The sequence below is a fragment of the Neovison vison genome, chromosome 1, assembly GCF_020171115.1.
Source record: "Neovison vison isolate M4711 chromosome 1, ASM_NN_V1, whole genome shotgun sequence".
Lineage (NCBI taxonomy): Eukaryota > Metazoa > Chordata > Mammalia > Carnivora > Mustelidae > Neogale > Neogale vison.
This window is the reverse complement of record NC_058091.1, coordinates 191388723-191404026: the sequence shown is the minus strand read 5'-3', so window position 1 is coordinate 191404026 and position 15304 is coordinate 191388723. Positions and strand designations below refer to the sequence as shown.

General features: G+C 38.0%; 1 protein-coding gene across 20 annotated transcripts in view; it reads left to right on the top strand.

Annotated features, from left to right (window-relative positions):
- Nucleotides 1-15304, top strand: part of PAM (peptidylglycine alpha-amidating monooxygenase) — a 282570-nt gene that overhangs the window by 231927 nt on the left and 35339 nt on the right. For 13 of the 20 annotated variants that reach the window (XM_044264740.1, XM_044264805.1, XM_044264795.1 and 10 more), the window contains one exon: nt 5973-6302. The exons of the other annotated variants lie outside the window; for them this stretch is intronic. In XM_044264740.1, the coding sequence (XP_044120675.1) occupies nt 5973-6302 (330 nt within the window). The remainder of the gene's footprint in view (nt 1-5972; nt 6303-15304) is intronic. 20 annotated transcript variants of the gene reach the window in all.

Genomic DNA, 15304 nt, shown 5'->3' with positions numbered 1-15304 from the left:
CCAGGTACCACAGAAATCACAGAACAATAACAAAAGTTGTCTGTTTTAGGTAATAAAGACCTAGTGGCACGTGGGGGAAATGGGACTTCATATTCTAAAGCTTACCAAATTGATCCTGATCATTTTTTTAAATGCCTCCACAATTAAGATTTTTACACTGTTTCAAAGTAACTTATTTTTTTATTCAATAATTTTAAAGCATTTTATTAAAAAAAAAGAAAACTCACGGGGCAATTCTTTAATGTATGTTTTTCTTCCAGTTTATCTCACCATATTCCGGAAAGTAAACCAAAGACATTTTCATGTTGATGGCAGAGAATAGTGAATGGTCCCTACTAACTAGAAAAATGCCCATTGAGTCATGAAGTAGTTAATGGAAGCCCATAACTTAACGAATTGGGAGTTGAACTGGTAGTGTTTCAGATTTTCTCCTACTGTGGTGTGTTCTTTTTCCTGGCACGTTAGCCGCTACCACAGTTATGTTTTCCAAATCCAGACCCACGCAGTCAAATTACTTAAAAGAACTAGAACATTTCTGAGTTTTATAAGATAAGAATCAAAGCTTGAGTGAGAAAAAGAAACAGATTCACTGCAGCCTAAAATCATCAAAGAAATATTTTTATTGCTATTGATAGCCGAAGCAAAGGGTGACATTTTTAACAAATTATTATTCATTGCAGATTAATTTACTGAGTATCTGCTGTGATAGGAATATCACTGGAAATATGACAGTGAGGAGGAAATGAGAGGATTTTTAAAAATTTTTTCACATATGGGGCGCCTGGGTGGCTCAGTGGGTTAATGCCTCTGCCTTCAGCTTGGGTCCTGATCCCAGAGCCCTGCAATCAAACCCTGTGTCAGGCTCTTTGCTCAATGGGGAGCCTGCTTCCCTTCCTCTCTCTCTGCCTGCCTCTCTGCGTACTTGTGATCTCTGTCTGTCAAATAAATAAAAATCTTAAAAATTTTTTTTCACATAAAATCGTATTTATCCGTTGCCACCTGTCCCTTCCCAGATAATTGAAATATACAAAAAAAAAATTTTAGGAAACCTTACAGAATTTGATCAGACATGTGAGGTATATTGCCAGCGAAGTGAAAACTATTGAAGAGACAGAAAAAAATTCTACTTTTTCAAACCATTATTCTTTAGGCCAGTTTTGTGCAAGTCACTATGTTACATAGATATTGACTAGTTTACAACCATTTTACGTTATAATATGAAGAAGACAGGCCAGGAAAGGGAAAGAAACATGCTCTGTTAAAGAAAACACCCAGCACCTGGCCTCAGAAGGCAGTTAATTTAAATAGAAAAATAAACAAATATAGTAAGGTTGTCAGGTCCAAGGTAATTTCACAGGAAAGGGTTTATTGGCCATTATAGATTTTTTTTTTTTTTAAAAGGGGGGTGGGCGGACAACCTGGATCCAATAAAGTAATCAGTTAGAAGGTGGGCCCCTCATTCATGTTGCTCCTTCAAATCCCTGTTCCACTTCCTCCTAGATGTGCAGGTTAGTCCTTTACCATTAATTTCCCCATCTAAAATGAGAACAAGGGGTATTTTGCAGATATTAAATGTATTAAATTGTATAAAGTAACTCAGCAAAGTAATTAGGTAATGCTAAGCTCACAAACCATATTAGCTATTACTATTACTATCATGTATAGTTTATAAAGTACTTGTTTATCTGTTATCTCTGTCAACAATAAGTAGGGTAACTATATATCCAAGTTTTTCCAGGATTGTCATAGTTTATGCCTTGTTTAAGTATTAAACAACACCCTTTCTCTTCTCAAATATGTCCCAGGTTGGGAAATAAATTACATGGTCATTTTAGCAGTGGGAGCCAGAATAAAATTCGAGAAGAGCACTGTGGAATACATAGGTGGAACGAGCTGAGAAAAGGCGGGGCGTATAACCAGGGAGTGTCCAGGTTATTGGCTCCCACCGCAAGTCAGTTCCACAGAGGTAGGCCAGCTTTATACCATTACAGACAGATGATGACATTGAAGGCAGGGATGAAAATCGGTTCTGAGGAAGGGGAGAAGGCCAATCCGATGATAAGAATCCCAAATGAATCATGATAGTAGGGAGTGAAAAAAATGACACTGACGTATCAGCGTTGACAAATCAGTTGACTTTGTGATTCACTGGTGACAGAGAGTTGAATCCAGCTTTCTGGACTGATTGACCAAGACACATTTCATCATCGAGAGAGATACCATAAAACGGATGAAGTCTGAGGAGGAGATTAAGAGCTCAGTTTTAGACATGTTGAGTTCAAAATTTCTGTGAAACAGACATCCAAGTGGAAATTTCTAGAGGGTGGTTTTAGCTATCAATTTGGTAGTAAGAGAGCTCCAGATATGAGAGTCATTTGTCTGGAGGCAGCAGCTGAAGACTGGGGAATGGCTGGTATTTCTTGATAGGAAGGACCTTTACCAGGGGGAAGAAACGATGCCAAGGATAGACCTCAGAAAACACCAGCATTTTCATATGCTGGGCAGAAGAATAAGAGAAAGCAAAGAAGACAGGTGGAAAAGATCTAGAAAAAACAATGTTGTAAGAAGAGAGTTTCTGAAGGGACCAGTGGGTCAGTATGAATGGTCTCTTGGCTTTGGCAAGCAGGAGCTCTTGAGCAATTCGTGAAGAAGTCATACAGGCGTGAAAGAAGATGTGGAAGCAGATGCCTTTGGCCTCGGATATGAGGAAGGGTAAAGTGGCCTTGCACTGCCCAATACAGCAGACACTGGCCACATATGGCTATTTAAAAATGGTTATATATTAGTTGGAAACAAGTAAAATTAAAAATTAAATTCCTCAGTCACACTAGCTACATCACAAGTTCTCTATAGCTCCGTGTGTCTACTGGCTTTCATGTTGGGCAGCACAGGTATAAGGATATTCCCATGATTGCAGAAAGCACCGTTAGTGCTGGAATTGTCAAAGGAAAGGGAAGGCAGAAAAGTTTGAAAGATGTAGTGCATCTGAGGAAGGTCTCTCTTGTCTCCATGGCCACTCAAGATAATTGCAGAGTGAGTGTGCTTTTAATCTGAGCCAAGCCTTTGGCAAAGAATTTGTATTAGAAAAGAAAAGAAAGGAAAGCATTTGGGAAAGACTCCGGAGGTACTGGGAGGGCTGGCATCCAGAACACTGGAATGGGAATAGTTCTTTGTCCAAAAACAGAGAGAGAGAGAAAGTGCAAGTACCACTTCCTTTGGTAAAACTAGGACGCAAATCACTACAAAGCCACAGTGACTTAGTGAGAAGTATAGGGCTATAAATTTAAAGGAGCTTTTTTTATTATTATGAAAAATCCCAATATTTGAATACTAGATAAGAACTGAATTTTTAAAAAATTTTAGGTAAACTACAGACTGAAGCAGATGCACGTGCATGTTGCAACTAGAGATTTTTTTTTTTTTTTTTTTGCTAGTAATTATAATATAGTTACAATTTGGTGATACCTACTTTAGAATATACACTGGACTGGGCTTTTCACTTCTTGAAATGCACAAAACAATTCTGAAAGGTTGTAGTAATTCATTATCTTTATAATGTTAAGTAGCTTGTTTAATGGCACAGAATAGCCACTAAGTGTCGGGGTTGGATTCAAACACACCTGGGAAATACACACCAGACATTGTGACAGTAAAAATTCAGGGGAAGACCTGAGTGCTATAGGAGCACAGAGCTAAGACCCCTAATCCGACCATCAAGGTGCCAAGGAAGGCATCTTGGACGTAAATGACACTGAAGTAAGATCCGAAGGCTTAGGAGCTAGTTGGTTACTGGGGAGAGTGTGTCCCAGGAAGAAGAAACATCTAACTAAGAGTTGACATTCAAGGAAGGGGAAGCCATGTGGCTATACCATAAACTAAGAAGAAAGAAGGGACTCTTGAGAAATGAACCTGGGGCAGAGACCACACAATTTCCTCTGTTTATTTTCTCCTCCACCCATCGCACTCAAGGTTAGAGATATATGGCTCGGAAAAATACTTAACATTTCAGGATTTCATCTAGGCAGTACTGCAGAAGAGAAACTCTCTGCTTTGCGCCTAAGGATGTTGGAGATAGTCATGTAGTGGTCTCTCTCTCTCTCTCTCTTTCTCTCTCTCTCACATGTAATCTCCATAAATGAGATGCAGCCCTGCAGCTTTGCTTTCATAAGGCCAGTGCAGCCTGTGTGCAGCCAAACCCATTATATTGCTAAAGTTTGTTTTCCTAACCCAGTGATCACTGTGAATGACAATTTCAAAGGGACCGGAGCTCTGTGCATTTTCTACTTCATCATGGCTCATAGATTTTTACTGACACACCTGAGTAACTATGCAGAGTGACGAGTCTGCATTCCTCCATCAATATTAGCCTAATGACATGGATTCAAGTTTTCAAATGCTGATTTTTATCCTTAAAATAATCTTTTGTTTTATTTTCTATATTTTCTCTATTTTTATTTTGCACTGCAAAACAGCACATTCAACTATGTATGTTTAGTGGGGGTGGGGGGCAAGAAGAATTTAGCAGCAATGGATTAATTTCTTTCCTGTGAGGCCAAATGCCGGTGGCCTAACAGATTTGGTTGAGTTGTAATTTGCTTTGTTCATTTTACTGAGATTGGCCCTATTACTTGGTAATTATTTTTTGATTGAAGATTTCACCTGGGATCAGCTGCTTTCATGGGCAAGAATTGAAAACCTACTTTGAATCATTAAACCAAGATATTTGTAAACATGACAGGATCTCTTAGCATCATTTTAGAAAGACTCCACATCCCCTTGTACCAGTTTTTAAATCATATATTCTTCAGTGGAATGTGTCATAGTTAAACCGGTTATCATTTTCATTTCCTACTGGTCATAAAAATAAGATTTTGTAAATGTTAACTGACCATGCTATAAACGTAATTAAAATTGAAGCAATGGTACTCTATTGTCATAACGGATTTCATTAGCAGCACTTGGAATAAGGTGAGGAATAAGTAGAAATGAATGTTTGTTACCTTTGGGTTTGGCTTTAAAAAAGCAGATTCATGTTTCTACTGAGAATGTAAACATGTTTCCCATTCACATATTTGATATAAATGGACTTCAAGCCATAGATGTAAGTGATGAGGGTTCAAATGCTTTATGAAACTTCCATGGTCATATTTTATATCTGTCATAATGATTTATAAATCTTTATTGTCATGGAGTTACGTTATAATACCCAAGTTTACTTTTTAGTATAGAAAGACATAAAATATATTTTAGTGATGAATCATTCCAATGATACTAGTTTATTAAGATCTTCTCTTTTGTTTGAAAGTAATTTAGAATATTCTTTCCTTGCAAAATTATTTTTCTGGAATTTGTTCATTTCTTGCTTAAAATGAACAACGGGAGCTACTTACGGGAGCACAGCCAACAAAATAATAGCAATAAAACTTTGGTTTTCCAATTTCCAAAAAGATGCGTATCTATTAGATTTCTTGTGTTTTATAGCATATGCTGAAAAATATACATTTAATTTCTTGTACATTATCCTCTAGTAAGCTTTGAAAGACAACTTCAAAGGGTTTTCCCTGAAGGTAGCTGGTTCCTGATATAGCTGTTGATAATAGCTTTGGAAATCTGATGAACCCTAACTTCCACATCAGTTCAGCTCTACTGTGAAAACCATTTATTGAAACTTGCCATGCAATCATATATACATTGTTTTGTTTCCAGTAATATGCAAATAGAGGTAATCTGGTGTTATTGGATCCTGAGATAATAGAAGGAATAGGTGGTATATGAAGTGAAATGGGAAGCATATTATTTTTTTTCAATTATTCTGGAAAATCGTTTTTCCCCTCCTGCTTGAACATCTGAGAGCAGCCTTCTTGCTTACTTACTATGCCAAATCAAGAGATGAAATCCTTAAAGCACAGAATTTTGTAAATTTTGCAATCCTACCAACCCTCCGCTCTTTATGTCTTCTCTTTTTTCCACAGGTGATTTCTATTCACTACTTTCCAAGCTGCTAGGAGAAAGGGAAGATGTTGTTCATGTGCATAAATATAATCCTGCAGAAAAGGCAGAATCAGAATCAGAATCAGACCTGGTAGCTGAGATTGCAAACGTAGTCCAAAAGAAGGATCTTGGCCGATCTGATGCCAGAGAGAGTGCAGAGCATGAGGAGAGGGGCAATGCTATTCTTGTCAGAGACAGAATTCACAAATTCCACAGACTAGAGTCTACTTTGAGGCCAGCAGAAAGCAGAGTTTTGTCATTACAGCCGCCCCTACCTGGCGAAGGCACCTGGGAGCCAGAACACACAGGAGGTGCGTTTAGGGCTTCTTTCAAAAGAACGAGTGGCGGAGTGCTACAATCCACATTAGCAAAATCTGAAGGGAATAAAAATGAATGGGTGAAAAAACTTACCATCAAAAGAACTCCTCAGGAAAAGGAAAAAAAAAAAAACTCAGATATGAGTTATCAGATACTACCTTTGAGTTTTTGTTTTGGTCCAATACTACATAAATTTGGTGTCCATTCAGTCTCTGAGCCAGAATTACTAGGACCAAAAATATCTACATCATGCTGGGGAGGATGGCACATGAAATTCAGGGTAACAAATTCTTACCAAATCGATACTCGCTATTTTCCTTGATGGAAAGCAACTGAAAATTCACCACCTGATATATAAAATCTCAGTGTATGAAATGCTTATATGCTACCTTTTAAGGTAATTAAGTTCCTTGCAAAGGAATGTTACGCTTCCAGCATTCTCTTCCAATTGACTTGTAAAGTAGAACCATTTTTATGACTTTGATTTCTTAAGCTCCATTATCCATTATTATCTTAACTGGAAAATTGAGTAGTTATTTCTGAGGGGACTTCCAGCAAATCAGAACCTTTCAGATTTATCTTTATTTCTAACCAGGACTGGCTTCTGTACATCAGAGGACAATACCTTATTCCCTTCGGGTTTCTATACCAGCAAGCTATGGATGCCTCACCTTTGTCTTTAACTGTGTTGTGGCCTCTGTCGTATTGTTTGTTTCATGTTACTTGCTAATGTGGAAAGCTAAATAATACAGCATGTGGAGATAATCTCTGAAAAAGTAGCGGGTATGGGTGCATGGCAGCTGTCCATGCGTGGGCTGGAATGGCGCAGGCTGCCAGCTTGGTGTTTTCAAATACAGCTTTGCAGGAAGCCATAAATTATTCAACACCCAGCTGATTTTTATTTATAATTGAAAAAAATTAGCAGGAGGTGCCTTTTGCTCACACAGAAGTTTCAATCCCTGTCCATTGGGACTGATCTAATAGTTTCTGTGGGCTGCTAACTGGGACCCAGATTTTTACATCTTCATATTTAAATCGGATCAGCCCTGCTGTGACTTCTTCTAAATTTATCTAATGAAACTGTTTCTCAAGAGGGGGTCCCTGAACTGCATTGCATCGGAACCAGGTAGAGTGCTTATAAAAAATCTAGACTCCTATATCCTATGAGAGAACAATGAAATTGACACTTCTGAGTGTGGTGCCTAGAAAATCTGCAGTTTTTCATGCCCCATCCATCTCATTAACAAACTCGAGTGTCTTCCTGAACCTCCACATGAAAGATAGTAAATGGTAACCCATACAACATGAAAATATAAAAGGCAGAAGGGCCTCTTTGGTGAGAAAACAGTTCTGTTCAAGTGTGAAATGTTAGAGTTGCAGCCCACTCATTCCATGACGTCTGTCTGTCACTCCTGAATTTGAAAAAATGTGGTTAGTTATTGATAGGTATCCTAAGTGTCCATTGTAGAAATCATCATTTGACTTAAAGTACTATATTCCTAAAACGTATTTAGCTTTTCTTTTTTTTTTTTTTTTTTTTAAGATTTTATTTATTTATTTGAGAGAGAGAGACAGTGAGAGAGAGCATGAGCGAGGAGAAGGTCAGAGAGCGAAGCAGACTCCCCATGGAGCTGGGAGTCTGATGTGGGACTCGATCCCGGGACTCCAGGATCACGCCCTGAGCCAAAGGCAGTCGTCCAACCAACTGCGCCACCCAGGCGTCCCCGTATTTAGCTTTTCTAAGGAAGAAATATTTAAAATAGGGGCGCCTGGGTGGCTCAGTGGGTTAAGCCTCTGCCTTCTGCTCAGGTCGTGATCTGAGGGTCCTGGGATCAAGCCCCACATCAGGCTCTCTGCTTGGCAGAGAGCCTGCTTCTTTCTCCCTCTCTCTCTGCCTGCCTATCTGCTTACTTGTGATCTCTGTCTGTTAAATAAATAAATAAAATCTTTAAAAATATATATTTAAAATACCCCAAGTACATTTACTTGCTAGATCTCATACCTTATAGGGTGGTCAAAATGACAGTATCCAGGGAGAAAATGATTCTGCATGATCTGGGTCAGAAAATTCCCTTTGACTTTAACTATGTGGGTAAATGTCACTGAATTAAATAAAACAATGAGTCATAGAAACATACAGCATGAATCCTAATTATAGAAAGGAAATGTGCATGTATTTCCTTTCTGAAATGATTTATTTTAGTGTTACATCACTACCCTGATTCAAAAACTTTTTAAACATTAAATTAAAAATAGCGAAACTCATTTTTAGGTAAGCTATTTCTGAGTCTTTTTCTTTTCGATTTCCTTTCACCATTTACCATAACACAATGTAATAGCTAACCTTCACTGAAAATGTTTCATTCCTTTGTATAAGCCAGAGAAAGACCTATCCTCAGGAAGCTTCCATTTGTAAAGAAGAAAGTAGGAAGTTATTAGCATACAGTACCCAAATAAAATATATTAGTAGTCTAATTCATGTGTATTTCCTAGGGTATAAATAAGGGGAATAAATTTGATGGATAATTTTCCACTGTTTTTCTCACACCCTTTCTTTACTTCAGGCAAAACTGAGAATGGGATCCTAATTGTCTGGAAGAATTAACTGTCTCCCTAAAATGCCCAATGTGCTGTAAGGAATTATATTAGCCTCAAAGAAGAAGGTGGTTTCTCATATGAGATTATTACTAAAATGAAAATGTAAGGCTATCATGTTGCTCAATAGTATAGCTCATACTCACTTCATATATCTTTGAGAACTATTTTAATTTTCAGAAGATACTGAAGCCTAGAGAAGTTAACCCATTTCAGTGAGGTCACAGTCTGAATTTAAAACTGAACTTAAAAGTAGAATGTGCGCTATCTGGTTCCTTACACTTCATTACCGTTGTGCTCAAAATAACGGGGTGAATTGATTTGCCCAGCTCAGATACATGTTCCCGGAGCTCTGGACCATCACTGCTTAGAGGCTGGAGAGTTCTACTCCAGACCCCGTTCTGATGTCCATCGTTCATGGCATTAGTGCACCCCAATACAGGGGCATTTTATGCTGCAGCCCCTGAGATTTCATTGACTGGACCATATTTTGGAACTGTAGTACAGTAATGAATTCCATCCAGCTGATTTGAGTGGTCAAAGGTGAAATACTGATCTGTTCAAAAATCTGGATATGACTGTGTGTGGTAGACCCAGGACTATGTGAGGGACTGCCTGTGTTCTGTGGAACACAGAAACTACTCAGTAAACATTGTAATACATTAACAATAATTATGGTTATAATTGCCACCATTAGTGTCACGTCGGATTGAGATTTCAAAATTTTAAACACCAGAGTAATAGAACTAAATATTAATTACTTTAACTTAAGCAGCCCCCGTGAGAGAATTTTCTTGGAATGTGTAGGAAAGCTGTAAAATTTGGCACTCCAATTTGATAAATTCAGAAAATGACTTGGCAGTGTTCTACCATAATGGGAGTCTGTGGCTCTTGAAATCTCTGATCACTAATATCAATCTGCCTTGATGTTTACTTGTTATATATGATATACAGTTGTGAAAATATTCAGCTAGGTAAACTGAGACGCAAATACAGTCCTTTCTACACTTAACATCATTTGGTTTCTACCATTAGTTTGATATCTGTATGAAACAATATTAGTAGGTTGGGTATAAAATCTTAGTCTTTATTTTCGTTGCCTTCTGGAAACCAAAGCATTGAAAAATAAATATAAAACTACAGATTGCTATTCTTAATGGCAGACTTGATTGAAGTACTATTTGCTAGCATACGGAAGCCTGACTCAACATATATTAGATATCTCTGGACATCAAAAAATAATATCTGCATTTGTGTGATGCTTCTTATCAGTTAAAAGAACTCACAGCCTTTTTAAGTACACTTATGAATATTTGGATTTTACTTAATTTTTATGGACAACTTTTAGCTCACTCAGAGTCCACACTTTCTAACATATTTCAGTCATACGCTTACCTCTAGGTTCACATTTTATAGGATCCCCAGGGTAAAATAAAGCATTCAATCGGCTGAATTTTCTCTCTGGAGGGAATAATAAAATAATAAAAACACATACAGCCTCGCCTGTGAGCCAGGGTAGGTGTTTTAGATGCATTAACTTATTTAATCCCCGTAACAACCTTATTTATAAAAGCATTTAGAGAGGAAGAAACTGAGGCATGGAAAGTTTAAGTCACTTGTCTTAAGAGCCATAGCTCAAGGAGCCGCAATTCAAAGCCAGTCAGACTTGCTCCAGGTCTTGGTTTTTAACCACTTTGTTATTCTGCCTCTCACAGTAACTTAAAATAGATAGACGGATACATACATACACACATACATAATAGGAAGGCCACAGGGAAGCATGATGGCTGGTTTCTGTCCAATCATCTCATCATCTCATCTACAATTATAATAACATTAAGTGTAAATTACTTTTTATTTAAGATTTTATTTATTTTATTTGAGAGGGAGCATGAGCGGGGGGAGGGGCCAAGGGAGAAGAAGATTCCCTGCTGAGCATGGTAGGGCTCAATCCTGGAACCCTGGGATCATGACCTGAGCCGAAGGCAGACACTTAACTGACTGAGCCACTCAGGCGCCCCTAGATGTAGATTACTTTTGATCCTACTTTCTCATTCAGTATCCAAACATTTTGACCAAGTTGAAGATCTCGTTTGCAATTAAATTTTAAGAAGAAAAGAAATTCTGCTAGTGCTTTTGAGCCCTAGTTATGTCTTAATTCTCTTCCCCCACTTTATCCCCATTAAACGAAACATTATAATTTAAGTCTTGTTTTCTTTCTGACTTGAGTATAAATATTTCTCCTGTAGTTTCAGTTAATTATAGTTACTGCTGACACTTCTGATGAATAATAGTCCCTGACCAAAATAAGGCATCTTTTCCTCACTAGATGAGAATTTGCAAGTATAGAAAAAGCCACCACTACCCTCTGTTCTTGTTGAAGCTGTCTGTGGGATTTCATCAGGGTCTTTTACTTAAATTAAATGTGAAGAGCCCCGTTCCACTGAAGTGAAGTCACAGCTCTGGGTTTGAAATTATATTTTTTCTCAACTTTATTTAATTCTGTTCGTTCTTCTGTAACACAGATGAATGAATGCCCTTTTAAATGCTTATTAATAATTTCATATGAAAGCAGCATTGATCACGAACATTAATCTCTCTCTGGAAGAGGTGTAATTCATTAATTACAGTGATCTATTGATACAGTTTTAATAGTAACGTTAGTTTTTTTTCTGAAATTAGTAACTTTTTTCCTAATATACAGCTGGAATATGTCTGCACATCTACCTTTATAATGCATATAAGAATTCTGAAATAATCTTATTAGTTGACATCTGAATTTAGAGCAACTGACACTTAGATTTGGGAATGGTTTGCCCAAGGTCATGTATAAGAAATTTGTATTAATTTTCAAATTAAAACTGGAAGGCTACAGCATTAGTCATAGACTGAATCACTTCATAAATGAAGGCTGAGAGATATCCAAACTCTAATTTTTAACTTCTCCGTGATGGAAAATGTTACGTTTAACTTAGAACCCAAATATATTTTATCATATAATTTCCTTAACAAGGATTTGAACTATTTCTTAATTGGGGATTAGAAAATAATGATCCTTGATATTGATGACTAAAGTCTGGCCCAAGCCTACAGTTCCTTTCCTGTGAAATAAGAAAATGACGTGGGAGAGGCCCATGCTCTACTAGCATTCTGTGATTCTCATGTAACAGTGGGCAGGGATTGGAAGAACCTCAGTATTAATTCCATATACATGTACCACCGGTCCTAAATGATTGCCTGGATTCTTGATTACTTAATCTTAAAAGGCACAGCCTTTAACCACCTCATGATGAAAAAGATGGTGACACTGGAAGCAAGAACAACAGTTAACTAAGCTAACGTTCACAGAGGAGAACATGAACTCAGTTTTCCTTTAACCATTGTAGAATTTCTAATTAACACAGGGACCTAGAGAATTTTGAGGTCTTGGGTAGGTAATCCTGAGAATTTTGAGGTCTTGGGTAGGTAAACTTAACAAATATTGTATGATATTTGAAAATAAAATTTAAAATAATATATAAATCATATATTAAAAATAACATATAAAGAAAATATAATCTCCAAAAATTTGCCATGCACAATGTAGTTCTCCTTGGCATTGACTCAGTGCTAAACAAGCCGGGTTGCTCATAGTATTAACCTTCTTATTTCCTTACATATTATCTTACTGTTTTGAAAATTCACCAAAAGTATACATTTTAGTAAGTACATTCCAGATATTTACACTGCTTTTCCTTCTTGAAAATTTCCACCCCAAAGGGACCCTCCTATGTGACAAAATAGGCTGTTAACAACTTAGTGCTTTTTGCAGACTTTTGAGTGCTTACCTATCTAAGATCAATGAATATTGGGATCATTCGTAGCCAGATTGAAGCTTATTACGCAAAATTTCCAATATCTTATGAAATTTACATTTGTCCCCAGACAGTATAGTTCTTTTGGACACTGCATAGTATTTCTTATCAGAATTAGTATTTCTGGACCTTCCCCAGTACCTAGCTACCAATGCCTGCTGCTGAACCCCTGAACAGAATGTTCCAGGAAACGTGATATTTTTTTTCTTTTCTTTAATGAAAATAATTAACCCGTTATCATTTTTATTGTCTTCAGCAGTGTCTTTAACAGTGTCTTCAGCACAGTGCTGGGGGTAAAAAAGAGATAGTACAAGTGAAATATAAGATGCTAAGGGTGTTTAAAAGCTACCAACATAGACAAGTGGAGCCTGGGTCAGAGAGTTCTGTCTAGCGTATTTCTTAGGCTATTGCAATGGCCAGACCCTGCGTAAGAGCTGGTGAAAATAGTAAATACAACATGATCCCTGCCCCCAAGAAATTCCATCTGGTTGTAGTGGTTCTGGGCTCTGAGAATCTGATGAAAGCAATTCACTATCTCTGTTGTCACAAGGCTCCATGTTTCACGGAAGCCCTTCCGGACTCTTCAGGAGCTGGTCAGTGAGCACAGAATGATGACCACCGAATGGACAAGCTGTAACCGAGATGAGAATGGATGACATATAACCTGAGATTCCAGCAACTTTAAAATAATTTAAAACATGTTCTTTGGGGAATGATTTATCCATCTGGGGATCTATTTAGACATACCTAATTGTCGGGCTTATACCGCTATCTCTAGATTTCACTTTCAAAAACACAGTTTTAATCGTGTTGCCCCATGCTTAAAAACCTTCAGGGGCTCCCAGTTTTCTGGAGCAGCAATTTGCATCCTTTTTTTCCTATTATGACAAGTGTGATAGATAGTGAATGTTATTCATCTGAGCAGCCCCATTCACATCCACCGCTGTGCCCAGAACTGTTTGCAAAAGTCAGTGTGTCAGCTGTACTGTCCCCGCCCTTCTCTTCAACTCAAGAAGGCGTATCAGGACACGTGAGTGAGCATGACATTCTCAGTGCGCTGCAATATATTTCAAAAGTAAATTATTCCCAAACTCAGTGCTTTACTGCTACTAATAACATACTTGCAGCTTGCCTCAAAATGATTCATGGTACAGATCAAAACACCACAGCTCGGACTTAACATTAGTTCATTATGAAATCCATATTCCCTCGTGTGGTGTAAGATACATTTTCCAGTCCAAGCTCTCCAGATCAGTTGCTCTTGCCTGCTGCTCCCCTAACCCCACCTGGACGTACACAGGTATCTTTCCAGATTACTTAAAGATCTTGAAACATTCTGCGATTGTAAACATCCTCACTTTTGATCTTTCTGACCGAAATATTCTCTGCCCACTTCTGCACTCAGCGAACCCCCATTTACCTTTAAGTGCAAACACAAGGGTTTATTTCTCTGGAAAACTTCCCAGGTCTGACCTTCACCCTGCCCTCTCCCAGCCAAGCTCTAGGAAGGATTATGGACTCTCTCCTGGGTCCCAGCACCACATCCTGTCATAAGTATTTGGTTTCCGTTTTTTCTCATTTTATTGTTCACGTTCTTCAAGGCCAAAACCCGTATTTTATTTCTTTGTGTTCCCAGAATCTAGCATAATGCCTTGTATAGACAGTATACTTAGGGAATACTTGTTGAAGATGCTTCAGGAAAAGTTGTAGGCAGAACCGACCTAAGTGTTCACTTGCACTGTCACATTAATTTTTACTAAAGAAAAGTTAAATGTGCAAAGATAAAGAGACTGAATGAAGTGATACTGTTTCCATAAGTACAGTTGAGAAAATTACTTCAGAGTGTTCATTCTCACACCAACATCCTCTCAAGCTCACGGAAGCTGATTATGCAGGTCCTGGGCTTCCCTTCCTTCCTCCAGTGTGTAATGCCTGTCTCTAAGGATTTCAATGCATGTTGCCACGTCCTCCAGAAGATGGGAAGGAGAAATGAGACTCAAACTGCTGCTTTGCTACTTCTTGGCGTCTCTGTTGAAGCATTCGGGAGGGGAAGAAACATTGACACTGATACAGTAGATTTCACAGTATCTTCATAACTTTAAGCCTCAGTTAGTATTGCACATCCATACAGCACGCCTCTTTATTCACTAGCACATTTATAAAAGGAATTAACACAAATAAGCCCAGGTATTCTCTAAGTATAAATGTATTCTGATCAGAAATGAAAATAACTTGGAAATTGTCCAGTCACAAAGTTTCTGTTAATGTTCCCCTTCTCCTGTGGTAGGAAACAGTGAAATGCAAGCAATGAAAGAGTGCCTCTCCGTTCCCATTGTTACAGGAACGCTCACGATTGGAGGCGTAAGATCGGTATCTCGGACAGGTTGCTTGTGCAGGAGATAATTAGTCATGGCTTACTATAGGGTCGCGTGTGTATCAAACATCCAGAATTGACAGGAGTTAGACCACACACACACACACACACACACACGCACATGCACACATAGGCTTCTTGCCCATGCTTGCTATTTATTCACGTGTAAAAG